The sequence below is a fragment of the Polyodon spathula genome, chromosome 3 (genome assembly GCF_017654505.1).
Source record: "Polyodon spathula isolate WHYD16114869_AA chromosome 3, ASM1765450v1, whole genome shotgun sequence".
In the NCBI taxonomy this organism is placed as follows: Eukaryota; Metazoa; Chordata; class Actinopteri; order Acipenseriformes; family Polyodontidae; genus Polyodon; species Polyodon spathula.
Genome location: NC_054536.1, coordinates 32,132,150 through 32,153,519, shown reverse-complemented (window position 1 = coordinate 32,153,519; position 21,370 = coordinate 32,132,150). Strand labels below are relative to the sequence as shown.

The following is a 21,370-nucleotide window of genomic DNA, read 5'->3' as shown; positions in this document are numbered from 1 at the left end:
TCTCTCTCTCTCTCTCTCTCTCTCTCTCTCTCTCTCTCTCTCTCTCTCTCTCTCTCTCTCTCTCTCTCTCTGTCTTCCAGTGTTTCTCACTTAAAGCTGTACTGAAGCCATTTTTTGAGAGCAATTCTTCTATTAGGAAGATATATATCCCCAGCCTGCCAAAATACTTGTGAGAATGTGACTGGTCTCAAACGAGCAATTTGGTGATAAGTGGGACCAGAAATAGAAAGGGAGCTTGAAACTCCATTAAGAGGTCTACCAAAGAGCTGGTAAGAGAGGATGTGCTGTGTGCAGAACATAGAAGAAAACCAGTGAAGGCTTTTGCCCAGCCTGGTCAAATTAAAAAGAGAGTGGTTTTGTTGGGAAAATGACTTAGCCATCCCAACCCTTTAGTTAGAGAAAAAAGCCAAAGTTTATTTTAGCACTCAGTTTATCTTAGGCTTTTTGTTTTATTTTTGTTTTATTTTGTGTTTAATAAAAGTGCGCAACAGCGCCAAAACTACAGTTTTGTGTCTTGGTCAGTACTTTAAAAGGGTGCAAACAAACCTGAGCTGGGAGGCTTGCCACTATAGATATAGATATATATATATATATATATATATATATATATATATATATATATATATATATATATATATATATATATATATATATATACCACGAGTGGCCCAGGACACTCTTGTATCCGATATCGTTGCTCCCAGCCTTCTTAGAAAAGGTCCGGAGAGAGAAGGCGATAGTTCTCCTGGTAGCCCCCAGATGGACCAGGAGAATCTGTTTTTTGACACATTGCCAGCTACTGCAAGGCCAGCCCTGAGAGATTCTGCTACATCTGAATCTCCTTAGTCAGGCAAGAGGCACTCTGGCATTCAGAACCGGGCAGGCTCCAATATGGGTCTGGCCCTTGAACAGGACCATCTGTTCACCTTTGAGCTCTCAGACACAGTCGTTAGTACACTGCAGAATGCTAGGGCCTCCTCCACAAGGTCGTTGTATGCCTAAAAATTGAGGTATTGACCCTATCTCTTGCCCTGTAGCAGTCATTATACAATTCCTGCAGTAACTGCTAGAGGCGGGTAAACCCCCCTTTATGCTGAAAGTGTACTTGGCAGCCATATCGACATGCCATGTCCCTGTGGACGTGGTGTCCCCAGGCACTCATGCCCTAGCGACCCGAGTGGAGTTTTGATGCGTTACTGGAGGCTCTCCCTAGGGTCCCGTTTGAGCCTCTGCATTCCATAGAGTTGAAGCATCTCTCTATGAAGACAGCCTTTTTGTTAGCCATCACCTCCGCAAAGCAAGTCAGTGAGCTACAGGCTCTGTCGGTGAGCAGCTCCTATATGTCTCTTTGGAACGATGGAAACAGGGTCTTCAAGGCTGCGTGTTAGAGGTTTGCAGGGAAAATACTGTGAAAGAACTGAAACAGACTGATTATGTCACTATTCAAGTTGAATTCAAATATTTCCCAGGGTGTACTAGTTTTTAGGTACATTATTCCCAAAACCAGATGTGGTGGTGAGCGATTTTTTGGATTTACCGAGTTGCAACGTAGAAATGCTAAATACATTTCCACTGCCATTATGCAACAACTAGATGCCATATTCACAGAAGAAAGTGAAAAGACTAAAATAATTGCACAGAGCTATGAATATGAATGCGTGGCAAGACTGGCAGATCCAGAAGTTTGTAAGGGAAAAATATCCAAATGCACATTATGTCCATTGCTATGCCCAACAACTCAATCTAATAATGGGACAAGCAGCGAGTCAAGTTGCAGAGGCTCACATTTTTTTTTCAAACCCTCTCCAGTTTTTCAACTTTTTTCTCTTGCTCTCCAAAGAAAATTGCTGTTTTGGATGAAGTTGTAAAGAAAAGACGACCAACTGCTCCTAAAACAAGGTAGAATTTTTGTAGTCGAGCAGTGACATGTTTTCAAACAATTTATGATGCAGGAGACTTCGACGGTGTCACAGTTAGAGAAGCTAATGGTTTTTGTCACAGCCTCATGGACAGAGAGTTTCTGTACTTCTTGTACTTGTTCCAAAAGATAATGATGAAGATGCATTTACTATGCTTCAACCTTAATACTCCAAATAATATAGCGCCTTTCAAAAAAGCAATGCCTCAAATCGCTTTACATGGCTAAAACAGAAAATACAAGCAGGAAATACAATAATCACAGTAAATGAAAATACATGAGCAGAAGAGTAAATGCATAAATACATAGATAAAACAGAAGGAAATAAAAACAAGATCATTGAAACAATAAAACCATAGACGATAAAGAAAACAATAATTTTAAGATAAAAAAGATAGATTATAAAAATGTGTCTTCAGTCTTACTTTAAAAGCTACAACTGTTGGTGCTTCCCTTACAGAAATTGGCAAATCGTTCCATAATTTAGGGGCCCTGTAACTGAAAGCTTTGCCACTAATACTAGTTTTTAAAATTTTGGGAATAGTGAGCAGCATGGCAATCTGGGATTGGAGAGGCTGCCTAAGAACATATGGAATTAGAAGATCATTCAGGTAAGAGGGAGCCAGATCATGTAAAGCTTTGTAGGGTATGATCAGAAGCTTACAATCAGCCCAGAACTGAACTGGAAGCCAATATAGAGCTGCCAATACCAGTGTAATATGCTCATACTTTCTTGTTTTAGTTCAAATCCATTGTGTACAAGTTGCAAATGAGATACAACTTGACTTAGAATGCCGGAGAATAGACAATTACAATAATCAATTCTAGGTGTTACAAAGGCATGCATCAGTCTCTCTTCATCTTTTAGTGAAAGAGAATGGCATATTTTGGCAATATTTCTAAGATGAAAGAAAGACACTTTAGTTACTCTCCTAATATGAGGTTTGAATGAAAAACTGGGTCAAAAAGTACACCCAAGTTTTTCATTTCAGCCTTCAGTGCAAAGGGGAAGTTGTTTCCAGTAGATGCACAAAGGTTGGTCTTACTTGATTTTTTTTTTTTTTTTTTAACCTAGCAGCATTACCTCTGTTTTATCTCAGTTTAACAATAGGATGTTTTTTGACATCCATAGCTTAATGTCAGCGAGGCATGTAGTCAGAATATTTATAGTCACCTGGTTTCAGAGACAGTTGAGTGTTGTCGGCATAGAAGTGAAAGTTTGCAACATATCTGCGAACATTATTGCCCAAGGGTAGCATATATAAAGAAAACAAAATCGGTCCTAGAATGGAGCCCTGCCGGACACCACATGTGACTGCAGATAGACAAGAGTAGCTGTCCACAATTTTAACATATTGTAACCTATTTGAGAGATAGTATTTAAACTAAGACAGAACACTTCCAGACAGTCCTATGAGGTTCTCAAGACATTCAATCAGAATTAAATGATCAATATTGTCAAACACTGCATTTACATCTAAAAGAATAATAACTGAGAGGAGGCCCATATCTGAAGATAGTAGCACATCATTTACTACTCTTATAACGCTAGTTTCAGTACTATGACCTGGGCGAAAACCTGACTGAAATTTATCATAGACATTATGTACGGCAAGAACTGAGTTATGCTGGTTCGCTACTACCCTCTCCAAGACAATAGATAAAAAGGAGAGATTGGAAATAGGCTATAGTTGTTAAGAACGTTTAAGTCTAAAGTAGGTCTTTTAAGCAGAGGTTGTACCACAGCAACCTTAAACAAATTTGGAACAAAGCCAAATGAGAGGGAGTTGTTAATAATGGTTAAAACAGTAGTATCAATCATAGAGTAATCTTATGGGAACAGGGTCTGGAACACAGGTAATAGATTTTGTCTTAAGAACCAAGTCAGTTAAACCTGACTGGTTAATCAGAGAAAAGGCTACAAAAGACTGGCCTGAGGCAGCAGGACCTGATGAAGTAATATTTTGAATGTTATAGGATAAGTGCTCTAAGCTGTGTGCACTATCTGAAAGCTGATTTCTTATATCACTCATTTTCCTTTTAAAATGATTTTAAAAATCATCGCTGCGTGCTGGTAATCAGGTACTTAATGAAGGCTCCTTCTGCTTGTTTGTTAATTTAGCTATTGTACCAAAGAGAAATCGTGGGTTATCTTTATTTGTTTCTATAATGGCTGAGTAATAGGATGATACGATAAAACATCGCAGAGCAAACTTTTTGTATCGCTTCCAACAAGATTTGTCTTACCGCACTCCCTGCATTGGGTGTTTGCTTACTTCGTACATTAGGTTTGTCATTTACAAAAATGAGTATTTATTTTATTTGAAAAAAGAAAAAAAAAAGAATGTTCCTATAATTTGTCTTTAGAAGCTGTACATTTGCTGGAAAAAACATACTACTGCTGAGTACATTTTTTTGTTTGTTTTTAGATATTCAAAGTTTCGTTTTTATACTACAGTTTGAATGTATTTTCTGTAGAGGAAGACAGAAAATATATAACTGCTTTCATAGATGTTTTCTATACTTTTGTAACTAAAGTTCATGTTCGAAATCACTGTGTGCCTAGTACAGTAACAATCATATGTGCTGCCTGCATCTCTTGTCAACATTAGTTTAACTTCTGCAGAGTCTGAATGCATCATTTGAATCCAGACAGTCAGATAGGCACTCATGCAGAATGCCACTTATATCAGTGAACCTCAACCAAACTGCTCACTGCATTATAATACACACTGATGTCTGCAAAGTATTTAAGTTTTATACAGTATTCTGGAAAATTGGAACCTAGTTTTTTTCTTTTTTTTTTTTTAAAGATCCAATTCACCTCTCTCCATCCCAATTGTTAGAGTTGTAAATGATCTACTAAAGGCTGCTGATTCTGGATGTTATTTCATTCTAGCTGTACTTGATCTTAGTACAACATTTGACATTGCTGACCACAATATTTTACTTAGGTTAGAGGAGACTTTTGGAATTGCAGGCATTTCTCTCAATTGGTTTAGATCACATTTGTCCAATAACAGTTTCTCTTGGTACTTTCATATCTGATTCTGAATTAAGTATTTCTGGCATCCCACAGGGATCTGTGTTGGGCCCTCTACTATTTAATATTTATATGCTGCCTTTAGGTCAGGTTTTCAAATGTTTTGGTGTAAATTTTCCTTTTTATGCCGATGACACCCAGGTTTATTTTTTCTTTTAAAACAAATTTTGACATAGCAGCTTCTCTTCTGTGTGACTGTATTGCTGATATAAAAAGTTGGATGCATGATTATTTCCTTCAGTTAAATTCTGACAAATCTGAAATTTTGCTACTGGGATCTGTGAATCATTAGCGTAGTTACTTTCTCCTCCCTGTCATTAGATGGTTCTGATATTAAAGTCAGTTCTAGTATTAGGAACTTGGGTGTTATTATGGATTGCTTCTTAACCTTTGAACCTCACGTACGCAGTGTTGATTGGACAGCCTTTTTTCACCTCCGCAGTATTGCCCATTTACGTCCTTTTCTATCATCAGTAGGTGCAGAAAGGTCAGTTCATGCACTCATCAGCTTGAGATTGGATTACTGCAATTCTTTGTTCTGTGGCCTTCCTAATATACTCTTAGAAGGCTCCAATATGTCCAGAATGCTGCTTGTATCCTAACAAGATCAAAAGCTTGTGATCATATTTCACCTGTACTATGTCAACTCCATTGGTTGCCTGTTAACTTTAGGATTGATTTCAAAATTGCAAAGCTAACCTATTAAGCTCTAAATGGCACTGCTCCTTCATATATTGCTGACTTCCCTACTCCCTATGTCTCTGCTTGCAGCCTGCTTTCCTCCGAGGCTGGTCTGTTAGTTGTCCCCAACTCCAGGCTGCACACTCAAGGTGACAGCACTTTTTTTTCTGTTTATGCACCCAGACTCTGGAACTTCTTGCCAAATTATATTAAAAGTTCAGATTTTCTGGATTTTTTTTTTTTTTTTTTTAAACTTCTTTAAAGACATATTTTAAATTAGCTTTTAATTGTATCTAACGAGTTTTAACTAACTTTTAACTCTTAATTATGCTTTTTCTTTTTCTTTGTTTAAATCGTGTAAAATGCCTTCAGATACTTGCTATGAAAGGTGCAATATAAATAAAATGTTGTTGTTGTTAACACTCTATGACAGATTGTGTGTGATTGCTGTCACCCAAGATCCTCTTTATAAACAAGATGATGCATCTCAGGGGTTATATCCTGCACCTTATTAGAGCATTTTATATTCAATCAATTTGGAAAAAAAAATAAGGCTATAAAACTGAATTAAAAAAACGACAGCACCAAAATAAACTATATTTGGATATTTTAATAAAATGAAAAATGGAAAGAAATGTTAGTAAAATAAATGAAAGAAACAGAAATTGTATTCCACACACAGTATTGTCAGCCCAAGTTCCTGTTCTGTAATACACTTAATAGCTTGGCTCCCCTTTCAGCTGGGCACCCACTACCTGACTGCAATAGAGGGCTGTAACCAATTAGAGCTCTGCCTGATCCCTTTGTTCCACAGACGCAGAGGCGTACAGAGCTGCTCAATTGTATAGCAGATCACTGGGGTTCTAATAGACAACCACTTCACTGGCCTTGCATGCAATTAACACAGGAGTTGCAAATGTCATTGCTGTCTTAGTCACCATTGAATGTCAAAGACCTAGGTTATTAATCCTCTGTAACCTGAATGAGAAAAAAAAAATGCATATTATGAACAGTTGTAATTGGATGGATTGCACAACCTGGACTTAAGAGGTCCATAGAACACATTACAAACACCAGGCTGAGAGAATATTTGGTTTGTTTAAACCCAGATTCAAATTCAAAGACAAAAACCAATGACACACTTCCTGAGTCTTTCCAAATAATGTGCTGAAGCACAGAGTGCTACTAACTGGCTTTCAATATAAAAGTACAAAACACTCTAAATACAGTACATGTATACTAGTTTTTTTTCTATTAATGCTTAGTAAACTTGTTACAACTTAAGTATTTTGGTTGTTGTTCTGTAAACACATTTTATTTCAGTGTTGTTTTTTAAAGCACAACACAGTCATTAATCTTTCAAGTTACTTTCAAATGACACCCAGAGCTAACATGGAAGATTGGATTTCCATTCCTGCTGGCATCTTGTGACCTTATTATTATCTTATTAGGAGGTGATTTAATCTTTGTAGAAATTGATGTACACTCGATAAAAAAAAAAAAAAAAAAGTTTCAAACTTGCTACAACTGTGTAAAATAATGTACCTGTCATTTCTTTTCATTGTTAACATCCTGCAACTTTTTACAAGTTTAACTTTAATCTCTGTTTTAATGCTATTTGTAAAATGTCTGAAATTAAAATACTACACACTGTAAACAAGAAAGTGGATGTGTCTGCAGCAGATCATGTAAAGCAGTGTCCAGAAGGAGTTTTACACAGCGATGGAGGTAAGCTTTTCTGTACATCCTGCAACTTTACTGTAGATCACTACAGAGAATCAGATGTTGACAGGCATTTAGATTCAAGTATTCACCGAAAGAGAAAGACGGAAATCAAGAGCAGTACTGCGACTGCTTTACTTGCAAAGAAACAAAAAATAGTGACTTCCATGTTCCAATAGTCCATTGAAAACTGTGAAGCCCGAAACACATTACATTTTGACCTGACAGAGATATTTGTTTGCACAAATATCCCTCTTGAAAAATTGGACAACCAAAAGTTGTGTAAATTCTTCAGACCGAGTGTAGCAAACGGTGGAGTGATTTCTTCATCGGCCCAGACATGAATACTTATCTAAAGTTGTAGAGTATCACAAGCAGGAGATTACGGAACTGGTAAAACAGTCTGGTTGCTTGTCCTTGGTTACACTAACTCGTCAGCTGATGCCCAAGATCAGTATGGAATACATATTGTATTTGTTTTGCAAGTCCTAAATGGTGACCATGCATCTGACGTACTAGAACTGAAAGCTGTCCTGCAGATACACTTTACCTACAGACTGTTAATTGCAACACGGTTTCACAAACTATTGTAAGTCTAAAAAAACAATAATAATCTATACACATAATTTACAAAATAGTTCTGTGCACAGAACTATTTTATAAATGATGAGTCAATGTACATTTCATATCGTTTTATATTGCTTTCCGTTGGTTTTATTACATTATGTCTAATTGTTCCATGGTCATTTTGTGAACCATATAAAACCACACCTAAACATCTAAAGAAACAGTTCCCATCCTTCTCTATTTGAACTATGCTGTAGCCATCATAACTATTATACTCACATTACTCAAGCAATATAATCGAAAGTGTTGAAGCAGTGTCTTCCTTTTTCTCAGGTTTGTTTTGATTTGAAATTAAAACATTTTCTAGACCTATTCTATTTAGTAATCCCGTTTGACGTATCCATTTGTGTAATTTAATTAACTTTTTGTTGTGCAAATGTTCTAGTTTTTTCCTTCTCAAGGTTTTCTACTTTACAAACTAACTGTCTAATTTCTGATGTAGGGAACATGCAATTTATGACTATCTCTATAATTTATTTATTTCTCTAATCCATCTTGTTGATGTCAATTTAGCTTTCTGCATTACCTTAAACAAAGTGTCCTTCAATATCTGATCTACATTTAATCTTTCCGCTTAGTTTTATCTTAAAACCAGTTGGAACTACTGCATTATCTATACAATTATCTATAAAGTTTTGATGAGAACTAGACTTAGCTCTTTGTGCGGTCAGTCTCTTAAGTTTATTATCCACCTGTCTTGTCTTCCTGGAATGGGTAATACTCCAGTTCACCTCTCAAATCCTCCATTTCTTTGATACAGAACAGATAAAACATTGCTTAGCGTGGGTTTATTACAGTCCCAATGTTAATCTGAAGTGGTCACTGTGGCAAAGACTGCCAGCCTGTCTGGGGCCTATGGTATTGCTGTGGTGACTGGATCAAGTCTTAGTGGGCTGCCAGTGTCTATAAGGCAGCTGGCTGACCTTTTAGTTTGAAGCTGTAGGAACCATTAAGGTTCTGTTCTTTAGTTACTTGGTTTTTAAACCTCATTAAATGTAAATTAGTTAGGTATATTAGATAGTGGGCACTTTTTGAATGCTAATTGGGTATGCCTAAATTCTTAAAAAAAAAAAAAAAAAAATCAGCTAAAGTTATATAACAATCAGTGTTTTTATAGCATTAACAGTACTCTTTTTCAGTGCCCTTATGATCTACTGAATCCATACGTAATGTGTCTGCGTTTTCTTGCCCATGCATTATCAAGGGCCACTGAAATAAAAACACTTCGGAAGATTTTTCTTACCCTGCGTGTACGTCACAGAATAGGTCTTTTCGAGAGCCTTTATTTATACCTGTCAACGGTTTCGTGCCACCACTCTCTGGATGTTACTTATAAATACTAAATTACCTGCACCAATAAAACACATCTACAAACAATAACACCGTTCATGTTCAGTGTGTAGCCATGTAAGACCTTCTTATCAAATGCAGCTTATTTCCAGTGTATCTGTTGAGTGATAGTTTTGTAATTGCTAGCTGCCTTTGTACTATGGATGGTTTGATGGTGATAGCTTTTCTGACCCAGGTCTCCATTCTCTGCTGCTTCAGTAATCAGCCCCTGTGAATGGTGTTGCAGAACAGTTAGGAATAGTAAGAGGGTTTAGGATTGGAGGGTAACCATGTAACCATGCAGTGTGAGCTGATGGTGCACAAGGAGGACATCACAAGACCATTTACTCCAAAGTGTCATTATTAGCACAATTGATTTCTGAAAGGAAAAAAAAAAAACTTGTCTATTTATGGCAATTGAAATAAATAAAAAAATATTACTCAGAAGTGTATAGGTGTTCTTCCTAGTTTTGTAATAATAACACTTATTTTGTTCTCCTTTTGGAAAAAAATGTGCTTATGACACTTTCCAAATTACATTTTACATGTAATGTTTATTTTATTTTGTACTCCCTTATCTTTTTATGTTATTTGTAATCTTTCTAAATAGTTCTGAATGCTGTTGCCTGAATATTAATTTGTATTAATTTTCTCTGTGTGACTTGGGAAAGCGTTATACTTTTTCATTATAATGTATTCACATTGTAAAGTAGTAAGATAAATGTGAGCAATAAATTAAAATTTGAAGGTTTATACTCCAAATAACTGCAGGGTACATCAAGTGCACAAGGAGAAAACAGTTATGAAAATGCAATAATCTGAGTTTTGATACTAATGAGTAAGAGTGTTTTTTTTTTTTCACTGATGGTTATTTAGCTCTGTTGTATGTCAGATGTGCTACTGAATCTCACCTTAAGACAGTCTGACTGGCTGAGCTAGAGGGATGGAAGCCTCCATTATCATACAGGTCTGGTTGTATTCTAAATTCATATGCAATGCAGTGTGCGTTGGGAATATCTTGCTCCAAGTAAAAAAACAATGCATTTTTCAATTGAGTTGAAAATAATCGCAAGCCTGCATCTCTGCATAAATGATGACACCTATAAATACCAGCATGCCCACACATTGACTGTTTAGCAAGAAAACACAGAAACAATGGCTCAAGCGGGTTGACCTAAAAAAAAAAATACGGATGTGTGTGTAATCGATAGCTCCAAGTACATCCGAAAATGATGCTAACTCATAAAACTCATGTTTCACCTTTAATTTCCTGCAATGGGCCATAGCAAAAATGATGTATGTATTTACACATTTAACCAAAACAGCCGTTGCCTGTCTAATGCATTTCCACATGGTAGACAGATATCAGAAATATCCCCAATGATGTGTAGAATGAGGCAGTTGCATGAAATGTTAAGGCAGCTACACATGCACTGGTATGGCACAACTCCTGGCATTAGGATTCTGTAAATCAGTCTTCAACTCAGAACACAGGTCTCCTATAGCCTGTTTATCAATCCAGCATCTCTGCACAACATGTACATCTGACTCGTCACGGAATGTCACTCTGTTTCTGTATGTTCTACTGGCAGGGTATGTCCGTCTACTCCTAGCCCTCCTTTCCTCAAGCATTCTGAACTGTAAAACTTGTGATGACATCTTTTGTCACAATTTTAAACAGCTCCAGCAGTATTTGTGAACGTTTGTGTTGAAATACAAATTGTTACAGTCACACAGCTATAATCTATTGTAATGATAGGCCTACATAGTTCACAAGACTGTGTTCCCTTATTTGGCACACGTATTACACATTTATTTCACAATCGTCGTACTGAATACTATCAGTTATATATGGAAAATCACTATGTATTATTGTTGTTTTTACTATTTAAATCAAACCTACAAACAATAATTTGGTAACCTCATAAAATGCTTTTCAAGCCGGTATATAGTTCGGGCCATATATAGACGTCATTATAACAACAGTAATTAATGTTTCAATTATTTTGAGGTCAATAAGACTTAAGTTTTCAGACACTGCCGCCAGTATCGTTTTGACTCGTAGTGAAATCTTAACGAGCCTTGGCAAGAGTCATTTTCTCTGCGTTGAACCGTTCTACGCCATAATATCTGGCGTTTAAATATAAATATATATAATATATATATATATATATATATATTGTTTTTTTTGTTTGTTTTTTTGTTTTGTTTTTTCCCAACATAAGGTGCCCAAACAAATGAAGTTGCACTGCACTAGCTTGTACTTTAAACCGTGTTATGCCCATTTAAGCAAATTAGAACATCAGTAAGGATAACAAGCTGCTCTGTTTTTTAACCTTTAAACATCAATCTTCTCTTCCAAATATTTTTTGTGTTGGTCAGAATAATTTCCTGTGAGGGTTTGGGCAATTATAGCCTCTTATACGTGCCGCGTACCAATAATCCCTAGATAGATAAACCCTAGATATACCCTTAGAAGAATGTTTGTAACTGCATCACAAAACAAAACACTGCACCAGTTTTATTTGTAACAAAATGTCTTTTAAAATACATTTAAACATTTTTTAATAACATACTAATTGAAGAATGGGTAAGGTCCCAGAATACTTCCCAGAAAATAATATGAGCACCTCACTGTAAAAGTAGTAGAGTACTATCAGAAACGCTGAAAAACCTCCCAGTGCTAGCAGGGTGGTCAAACATGTGTTTACATTTAAACAGAAAAAAAAAAAAAAAAAAAAAAAAAAAATCTAAATTAATTTTATTAATCAGTTTTAACCTAACCTAAAGATATTTGAAACAAAACGTTTTTTAAACCGTTAATGTGCAAAAAAAGAAGAAGAAAAAAAAAAGCTCTTTATTTAATCAGTCCGTTGTGGATTTACTTTGCAAACTGTACTAACTTTGGGTTTGAAAGGTTAGACAAATTAAAAATTATTATAATAAAATAACATAACAGCTCAAATAAAGAAGCGAACGTGTGCTTCATTGTTTTGATAAAATAGCAGATCACTCACTTGGTTGTCCAATATGTGCCTCTAAAAGCACCATCTCTCACTGAAAACCACCTGTCGAGCATCAGTTGAGCAGCTGACCCAGTGCACTCAGTCTCTACTGCAATTACACACGTAATAGGGTAATGCGTTATTTACAAAATATCCAATTATATAACGTTAAATATATAACGAAATGTCTTAAGAATCCACCAGCTGTCTATCTTTATCAATCAACCGGATTAGATCTAATCAATGTGTGCAATAAAAATATCTGGTGTACTTGTAAAATTGGTAACATAATGGCAAAAATGTGTTTTTATAGAGATGCTCATAGGCAACATTGTTGTAATGGAGGGCTGCATTTTGTAGAATGTTAATAAAAAACCTAAAAACAAAATAAATACAGTTAAATACAAATGACAATTAACTGTGCTGTAACTGTAACATTAAAGTATAAAAGCAATATCGGTCTCCACATCGGTCATTAACAGGCATTATGGACCTTTTGGTTGTAATAGCACCCTCGACTTCGTCTCTAATGCCTGATAATGCTCTCTGTGTCAGGTCTTACGACTGTGCAACAATGACGTGGCTGGAGCTTATCTGTAAACCCTTGGTGAAGAAAACCATTTTGTGACCTCCCCTCAGTCACAGGTCACAGTGTTTCAGGCGTTCTCTAATGTAACCCAGAAACCAGTAATGCAAGTCTGAGATATCTGCGATTGAGTCAGAGATACATGAGAACTCCATTTTAAATATTTTTCAAGGCTTTGGGAATCTGTGATCTTATCTCAGCCAAAATGACATAGAAAATAAAATAAATATCCAGTTTCAGAAAATAACAGATTTCAAGATTAAAATACAATCTTCAGTAGCACTTTAAAATACTTTAAAGAGTAATAGAACACCACAAAAAAGTACCTTGATGGCACCCAGAAACTCAGTTTCCATGGTTCCACTGCACAAGAAGCATTTCACAATTTTCACACACATTATACTGTATTTACAGTATAATCGTAAATCTCGAAAAACTACTCACTTCTAAATCTTTTGTAGTCATTTTTGTATTACTTTAGTATAAATACATGTTAATTTGGATTCATATGTTGTTTTTTTCTGACTTTATGTGAACGAAAAGACACACATTTGCCCGTTTTCCCATTGGAAATAGTGATATTTTTACATATCACTGTCCTGGTCACAAAAGCAAAGTCTGTGGGGAATAATAGCCATTTTCTATACTTTTGAGGCATAAGCAATTAGGAAATTACACTACTCAGAAAAAAAAAAAAAAAAAAAAAAACTGTTACACGGTGTTATCCACTTCCTTCAGCTTATTCAAAAATTCTGCTGCTCATTTTGTATTCTCCCAGTGTTGCTATTCTCATGCTACCCCTCTGCTTTGCACCCTCCACTGGCTACCTATCTCTGCTCACATTCAATTCAAGACCCTTGGTTTTGCCTACCGCTCTATTTACCACACTGCCCCCTCCTACCTCAAATCCCTCCCCGCTCCTCTACTGGTCGACTGGTCATGCCTTCCCTCCACTCTCCACCTTCCTGTGCCTGCTTCATCTCTTCCCTAGCCCTCTGTGGTGGAACCAGCTACCAGAGAACTTAAGGACTGCTCCGTCTCTCACTGCCTTCCAAACCCAACCCAAGACCCACCTGTTTAGACTGCACGTATAGATGTCTTGATTTAGGGTACCCTTCTTTGACAGGGCAGCCAAGTACTCATGTTCCCAGACCAGAAAGCTGACAAAGACACACAGGCAGGTACTACAGGTGAAAAGTGCGTTGCGGTGCGTTTTTATTCAAGAAAATAAAATTAATATATTAACAAAAAACACTGGTCACACAGCAAAATAAAAGGTTTAAAAAAAACAGTCTATCCCCTCACAAAACAAAATAACGACCAGTGCTGTGCTGGTGATTTCCAGCACCAGTAGCATTTGTTGACTTTTACTTTCTTTTTCGTTTCTTTGTCTCTGCCTTTACCTCGCTGTCTCTCACATACGTTCCTCCTCTTGAACACACACTGACAATACAGAAAAACACATGCTTATATATGTACGTGCACATTACATTAATTACAACCCCCTTAAACAATAATTCAAGAACATTCTACATTCTACACAGGTATTAGTTTGCGTGGCTGACAGTAAACAATCACCGACTGCCGACCATGCATTTGTACAAGCTGTCTATCAGAGACGAGCTGCTTACACCACCTCTGCAAAACACATTCAAACCAAGCAATAACAAACCAAACATTTGTTTTCTTAAACACAAAGTACATTTAAATCATACAATAATAGCAATCATCCGTTCCCAAACAATACATTTCCTTTTAAATAATACAATACACCACAATACATTGGAAATCATAACAATACATTCACTCATGTTAAACAAACACAACACATTTATTTACATGCAGGGCTTTGCCCTTCCCTCTCTCATTATGTGCAGGGCTGTTCTTCTGCCCTGCCACACCCTACTATGCACTGGACTTGCCTGACCTAAGCACCACATTACTGGACCCTCAGCTAATGTATTATTACACTACTATGTCATTGCAGATTTAACTGGTTGTAATCCAAATTTGTTGTATCCTATATTCTGTAGTATTATATTACTATTATTGCACTTAATGGAAACAGTACTGTATTTAAATATTAATCTTGCATTGTAACCCTGTACTGCCCTGTAATACCTGTAAGTCACCTTGGATAAGGTATCTGACAAATAAGTACATGTATTAAATTTATAAAAAGTGCATTTAACTGCCCAGGCTATGAAAAAACGACTTAATTAACACATATTTGTTGTTTATCTAACGATATGAAAAAGTGTTTAACCTTTCCGTTTTCACCTTCTTATTTATACTGTAGCCTATAACTGCTTGTTACCACATTATTCATGGCATGTACTGTAAACTCTGACGTTCACAAAGACAGGTGTACATAAAGCACTTTATTAAATACATATTGAAAAACAACATTGTATTTTCTGGTTACTCTACAATGAAGGCATTTGTATTTTACACAGGGAATAAGTTTTTAAAAAGAGGCTACCGTTTGCTTTTGGATACAAGCTGGATTATAATTTTTGGTTTGTTTATGAGGAAAAAGTGAAGTGCAAAACAGAATTTGCGCAACAGTTTCTAAAATAGCACGTGATATGTGGGATAAAGAGGATCAACATAATTCTGCTTCAGATGTGGCAAGCAACTCAGAATGGGGGATATAGATGCAGATGCTGTGCGTCACTCGAAAATGCTTCCACTGGCCCAGAGTTTTGTTTTGTCGTGATCCTATTTTCTGTTATGAGGATAGTAATAAACTAAAACCAAAACGGTGAGGTTCTTTCTTTGTACAACGCCTTGTCAAAAGAATGGCTTTATGTGGTGTGGGTCAACCATGTCAGACCAGAGTTCTTCGTCATGTAACAGACTTTTTTGCCGGCGAACATATATTTATATAAAAAAAAAAAAAAAAAAAAAAAAAAAAAATAGTATATAATTGTAACTACTGTTTCACATCCTCTGCTTTATAGTTAATTCAGTAAAAAAAGTAAAACTTTCACAACCTATTATTCTGGAATATTACAGTTTTACATGTAAGTGCAGTGTGGCCTGCAGTAATTGTTGGTGGGTGGCAATACAGGAACCAATAAGTGCTCTATCAAAAAAAGGTTTTGACCATGATCTTTGCAAAAGTGGCTTATAACTGCTTAGAGAGTACAGGTAGGATCGTGGTTACTTTGGCACACATATACGAACAAGAATCCCTTGGAAACCATCAAGTTGCTTGCAACTTCTAGTTATTACTGTTGCTGATTTGTTATTTTGTTTGTGTTGCTGCTCTTTTTTTCTTGCAATCAGCAATAGTGTAACTTGTTCATTATAGCCAGAACCAAAATATTGGGCAAACCATAGACATATTATAAACTCTTTACAGTACATGGCAGTTCACATGAAAAGGACCGATCATATGAATCAGTGTTGAAATAGCATGGTGGGTCTGTAGCAGCTCACCTAGTAATAGATGCTGTGTGGAGTGTGGTGTGAGTGATATAATTTGGAGCTGGATGGGGGTTGGTTCCCATCATTGTACTACAGTGACCACTACTGGTCCAGATGCATCCTCACGGAGACCATGCAAGCCTGACTCTCACCTGCAGGGTTTACTAACTTGGCAATACATGCCGCTCCAGTTCTCCTGAATTAACACATAGGTTAGAGAGGTGAAGGGACAGATATTGTAAAAATATATTTTGGTATTTTCTAAAGACAATTTTAAGGTTTTATTTGAATACATGTTTTAAGGTAAGATTGACAGTTCTGTCACTTGTTATAAAATGTTACAGAAGTCTTTCTTTGTAAATGTACCTCTTCTTCTTCTGCATCTTTGTTTCAGACACTCTACTCAGCAACAGACCAACAAAGTCATTACCAGCACCATCCAGCTCATCCATCAGCTCTCTGATATCATCAGCAGCTCCTCCCGGGTAAGCCATGGCCCTCACCCACACAGCAGGCCAACAATACCTGTCACTCCCTGCGATTAGAACCTGTCAAACACACTAAGGAGTATCTGTCAGTGTCTTTAAATTGCTGCCTGCCAGCCACATTGAGCCATACCTGTCAGTGATACAGAAACTACATTACACATGCTTTTATGGCTGATGTGTATCCTCCTTTCAAATTTAAGCCACCCCACTAGTATGCATACTTTGTAACCAAGTAATATGCATCAAAAGTTCCTAACCATCAAAAATATAGTAACTATCAGGTTCTTGTACATAGAACAGTAGGTGCCATAAGTGGCGCTTTGAGGGGGGTTAACATTTTGAAACATAAAAACCAAAGCAAAATGGACAATTCTTTATAAGTGCCCACATCCCTCAAAATCTGAGAATCTCATAGACAAATCTTGACATGCACATCAAAGTCAAATCCAAGATGTACTCATTAGTTTATTGCCGAAATATATACATTTATTGACAGATGGTGAAGATGTTAAAGTGCATCATTGTTAGGTGCAAAACAGATGTTTCAGTCATGCATCCTTCTTCAGTTTATTCACACTGAGCACTGATGTGCTCTATCCTATCAGCCAATAAATGTTTCTGCGATCAAATAATCCTGGATTTGACTCCTTATGTATTAGTGTGCATGCCCATTGGGACTTTGATATTTTGATAAATTAAACTTCAGGTCTATGCCTACCAGTAACTCACTTATAACAGGTTGGACCTGCCCTGATGGCTTTAAAACATATGATTTTTGAAAATCGCACTGCACCACCAGAGGCCAAATGCTGTAGCGGATGTTTCTGTAATAGGATTTGCACATGGAATATTGTGCTTTGATTATATGGGAAAAGTCCATTTAACTTTGTAATTGAACATGTGGCAATGACACAGCCTATCAGATTCCAAGTAGAGTGGTCATTATACTACATTAGAAAACGATTCAGTACCGTCAGCCAATCAGCTTCCAGCTCTAGCAGGCTGTGATAGATGGTAGATGCCCGCTGGAAAGTCTCAGCACCAGCAGTAAATCAAGTTTAAAATCAATCTGCATGTATACCGGCTTTTTTAAAAATCACATTCCTGCTTACAGCTAAACTGACAACATGACAAACTACCTAAACTCTGCTTGGTATACCGACAAACCACAGGAAAAAAACATGCTTGGAATTTAATTGTTACCATCAGTGAAAAAGCCAATCTCACCAAAAGATACACAAATCACTATGTTTGATAGCAACAGCTGTTCTGACGCTGGTCTGGAGACATGAGAAATCATGTCTGTAACAGGACTCAATTCACAGATTCTCCAAACAAAACTCAAAACCAACCAATCAAGCAGTGAGTCGTGTTCCTGTTACTACCGCACCAGGCAATCCACTTCCTGTCAGCTCAGGTGACAGTCCATTAACAAGCAGTTCAGACGCCATCGTACACTGACTGTTCAGTAATTGTTCCGTTCATTTCTCAGACAATGCCAAATTATAAATATGGGTTTAAAACCGTAACAAGTTAATACAGAATTAAAATTGATTTATTCAATAAAAATGCATTGTTTCTTCTTTTTATATGTATGTCATCCTTGTTTTTCATTTAAAAAATGTTCTGGACTATTTTCTTAGAACGTCTTTACTCAGCGGAAAGGTACCCGACATATTAGTACAAATTCAAGATAAGTCTAGGTTTTAAACCTTTGTTGTTCTATATCGGACCAGGTCCGACATTACAATTCTCCCTTTCCAGTCCGATATCAAACCCTGTCCGACATCATCAAAAAGACGTAAAGCACAGGTCTCTAGTCATTTTTTCGTCGGAAAAAGATGAGAAAGAGATCGATAGGAGCTGAATGAAACCGAAAATAAAAAAGGGCATATATCATAGCCCAATTTACTACAAGATAACACATGCATTTGCAGAGCTTTTTGAGATGTTATAGTAATAAAATAATGACTTGGATCGCATTATTGAGGAGGTTGGTAATAAAACAGGTCAGGAGAGGATTTATAAAGAGGTATGTGAAAAATACAGCGAACAAGGGCTGGGGCTTGGCTGTAGATACAGTACTGAGTGTCCTTTTGCGATTCAATGCCTTCTAAACCTGTTTTACTCTGGAAAAAAAAAAATTAAACAGCACGTGTTAAATAAACAGCGGGTGTGAAAAGAAATTGGACCCGACGCGCCTGACTAATGCTGAATATATGGAATGCAAAGAGCTAGTCATTTTTGTCTCCGGAAAAAGCCGAGAAAACCTTTCAATGGCCGAGTGAGACTGATAGGAGCCGAGAGAAACCCGGAAAAAAAGGGGGCGTATCTGAGCAATACACATAGCCCCTGCACAACAGAGATAACACGGATATAAACAAAGAAGTTAGCTGCTTCCGCATCCAGCGCTAAAAGAATATCACAGACATTTTCAGAGCTTTTTGAGATATTCTAGTCATAAAATAATGACTTGGGTCGCATTATTGAGGAGTCTGATGATAAAACGAGTGATCAGGAGAGGATTTATCTGTATGCACGACTATGAAGAGGTATGTGAAAAATACAGCGAACAAGGGGTGGGGCTTGGCTGAAGATGCAGTACTGAGTGTCCTTTTGCTATGCAGTGTGTATAAAATAAACAGCATGTGTGAAAATAAATTGGACCTGACGCGTCTGACTAGCTATGAATAAATAGACCACTAAGGGTTAAGGTGTTATTTTCTTTTTTTTTAAGAAAACAATGGCAAAAATTGTTTTCAAATAGCAATAGTAGTAGATCGCTTCAGTAGATGTCCACTTAAAACTAGAACTTTAGAATGTTGAAACACACTTTAAAACACCAACATAAAGCAATACAGTCCCAAATGTAATCTAAAATCCTATTATAAAAATGTTGTTATACACAAAAGCATTTTGCGTGGTTTATAACAGCATACACTTCTGCTGGGACACCTAGTGTCAATTTGGTCAGTTATCTAGCAGGTAATTATCTATGCGTTGGATATTAGTTCTTAAATGAAAGGTGCATAAAATAATGTGTTACTCTCCTTACTTTAGATGGAGACATCTAATTACTGCACCATGACTTGGTTGAAATGAAGCTCAGATTAGTTCTTGGTTCCACAGCTGCTCTTCTAGCCTGGCCCTTATCTCTTCTTCACTGCCACGCTGGTAATTTAAATTAACGCTTTCTTCCAAATGGTCAGCTCAGCAATGACAGCAAGGCGCTTTATTCATTTGTCACTTTAACTTGTCAGTCAGCAATCTGTCTCAGTTCTCATTATCTCTCTGTATGAACTCCAAGAGGTAGCTTATCTAAATTCCAATACCAGACACGTTTTAAATGAGTACCCATGCAGGGATTATGCAGGGCGAACACGGGACTAAGTGGGAGAGGAGGACCAAGCCCACCCCAACCACCAATTCAAAAAAATGTAATACTAACTGTAATGATCCAGATTCTTCACCTTTCATATAGCAATGGGGTTGTGCTGTGTTTCAAGATGCCTAAGATAACTGTTTGTCTACTTTACATCGCCTTAAAGGGATACTTTATATTTTTTCCTAACATTGAATTTCTATTCCTGTTTAATTTCCTTTAATGTATTTTCTGTATGATTCTAGGTTGCAGTTTCTACTTGGATAATGTGCTGTCCTTACTAACATTGCTTCTGAAAGTCAGTCAAATTGTTTTTGGAATTCAATTTTTAAATTGCGGTGTGTGTGTTTAAGATACGTAATTGTGCTTTCCTAACTTTTCCAAAATATATGTACTAATTACCCTGACAAAGAAAGAATCATGTAGCTGCAACATTGGGGAGATAAAATACTATCATACCTATTCCAACCAGGAGCGGTCAAATTACTCGATGCTGTTGTGGTTGCTGGATTACATATTGCCTGATGCTGTACAGTATTGTGTCGTGCTTGCTGTTTCCAGGATGCATGGTGGTTGTATGTGTACGACAGAGATGCCATCTTAAGTATTTTTCAGTGCGCAGTACAATAAACAAGCTCAGTGGTTAATCTACTAGAAAACTGTTTTGTGTCAGTTTTCTACAATACAACAGCATAATTGAGTAAATTCATATTTATTTAATGTTTTATTTTTTCCCTCAAATTGAGGGTCGTAAATTTGGGCTACGCCTTAAATTTGAGGGTGTCTTAAATTCGAAGGAGTATGGTAATATACCTGCGCACGTTCTTAACTGGGCTCCCTGTTAGGCCACTTGCTTAGGCCATGTTACTATAATTATATATTATTTTATTTTTGTTTTTCTGATATATTGATATATTTTCATTTTTCGTACTGTATAGTATTTTGATTTGAATTTATTTCGGTATTTTGCTGTGGTTCTTTTGTAAAACATAAAAATTATAAAAAATAATTGTTCACAAAAAAGGGGCAGCCCCTTTGTGTTTCAATTCTGATGTGATGACTGGTTTTGTTGTAGAATTCTATTCGGACTGAAACCACCAGAACTGTCTGGTTCACTGCTTTACCTCCCAGATGGAATTCAGTCATGTGAACACAGC

The 21,370-nt window shown here is 36.7% G+C and overlaps 1 protein-coding gene across 2 annotated transcripts in view; it reads left to right on the top strand.

Moving 5' to 3' along the window:
* tsnare1 (T-SNARE Domain Containing 1) overlaps positions 1-21,370 on the top strand; it is a 274,777-nt gene that overhangs the window by 105,153 nt on the left and 148,254 nt on the right. For both annotated transcript variants that reach the window (XM_041245057.1, XM_041245056.1), the window contains exon 5: positions 16,738-16,828. In XM_041245057.1, coding sequence (XP_041100991.1) covers positions 16,738-16,828 — 91 coding nt within the window. The remainder of the gene's footprint in view (positions 1-16,737; positions 16,829-21,370) is intronic.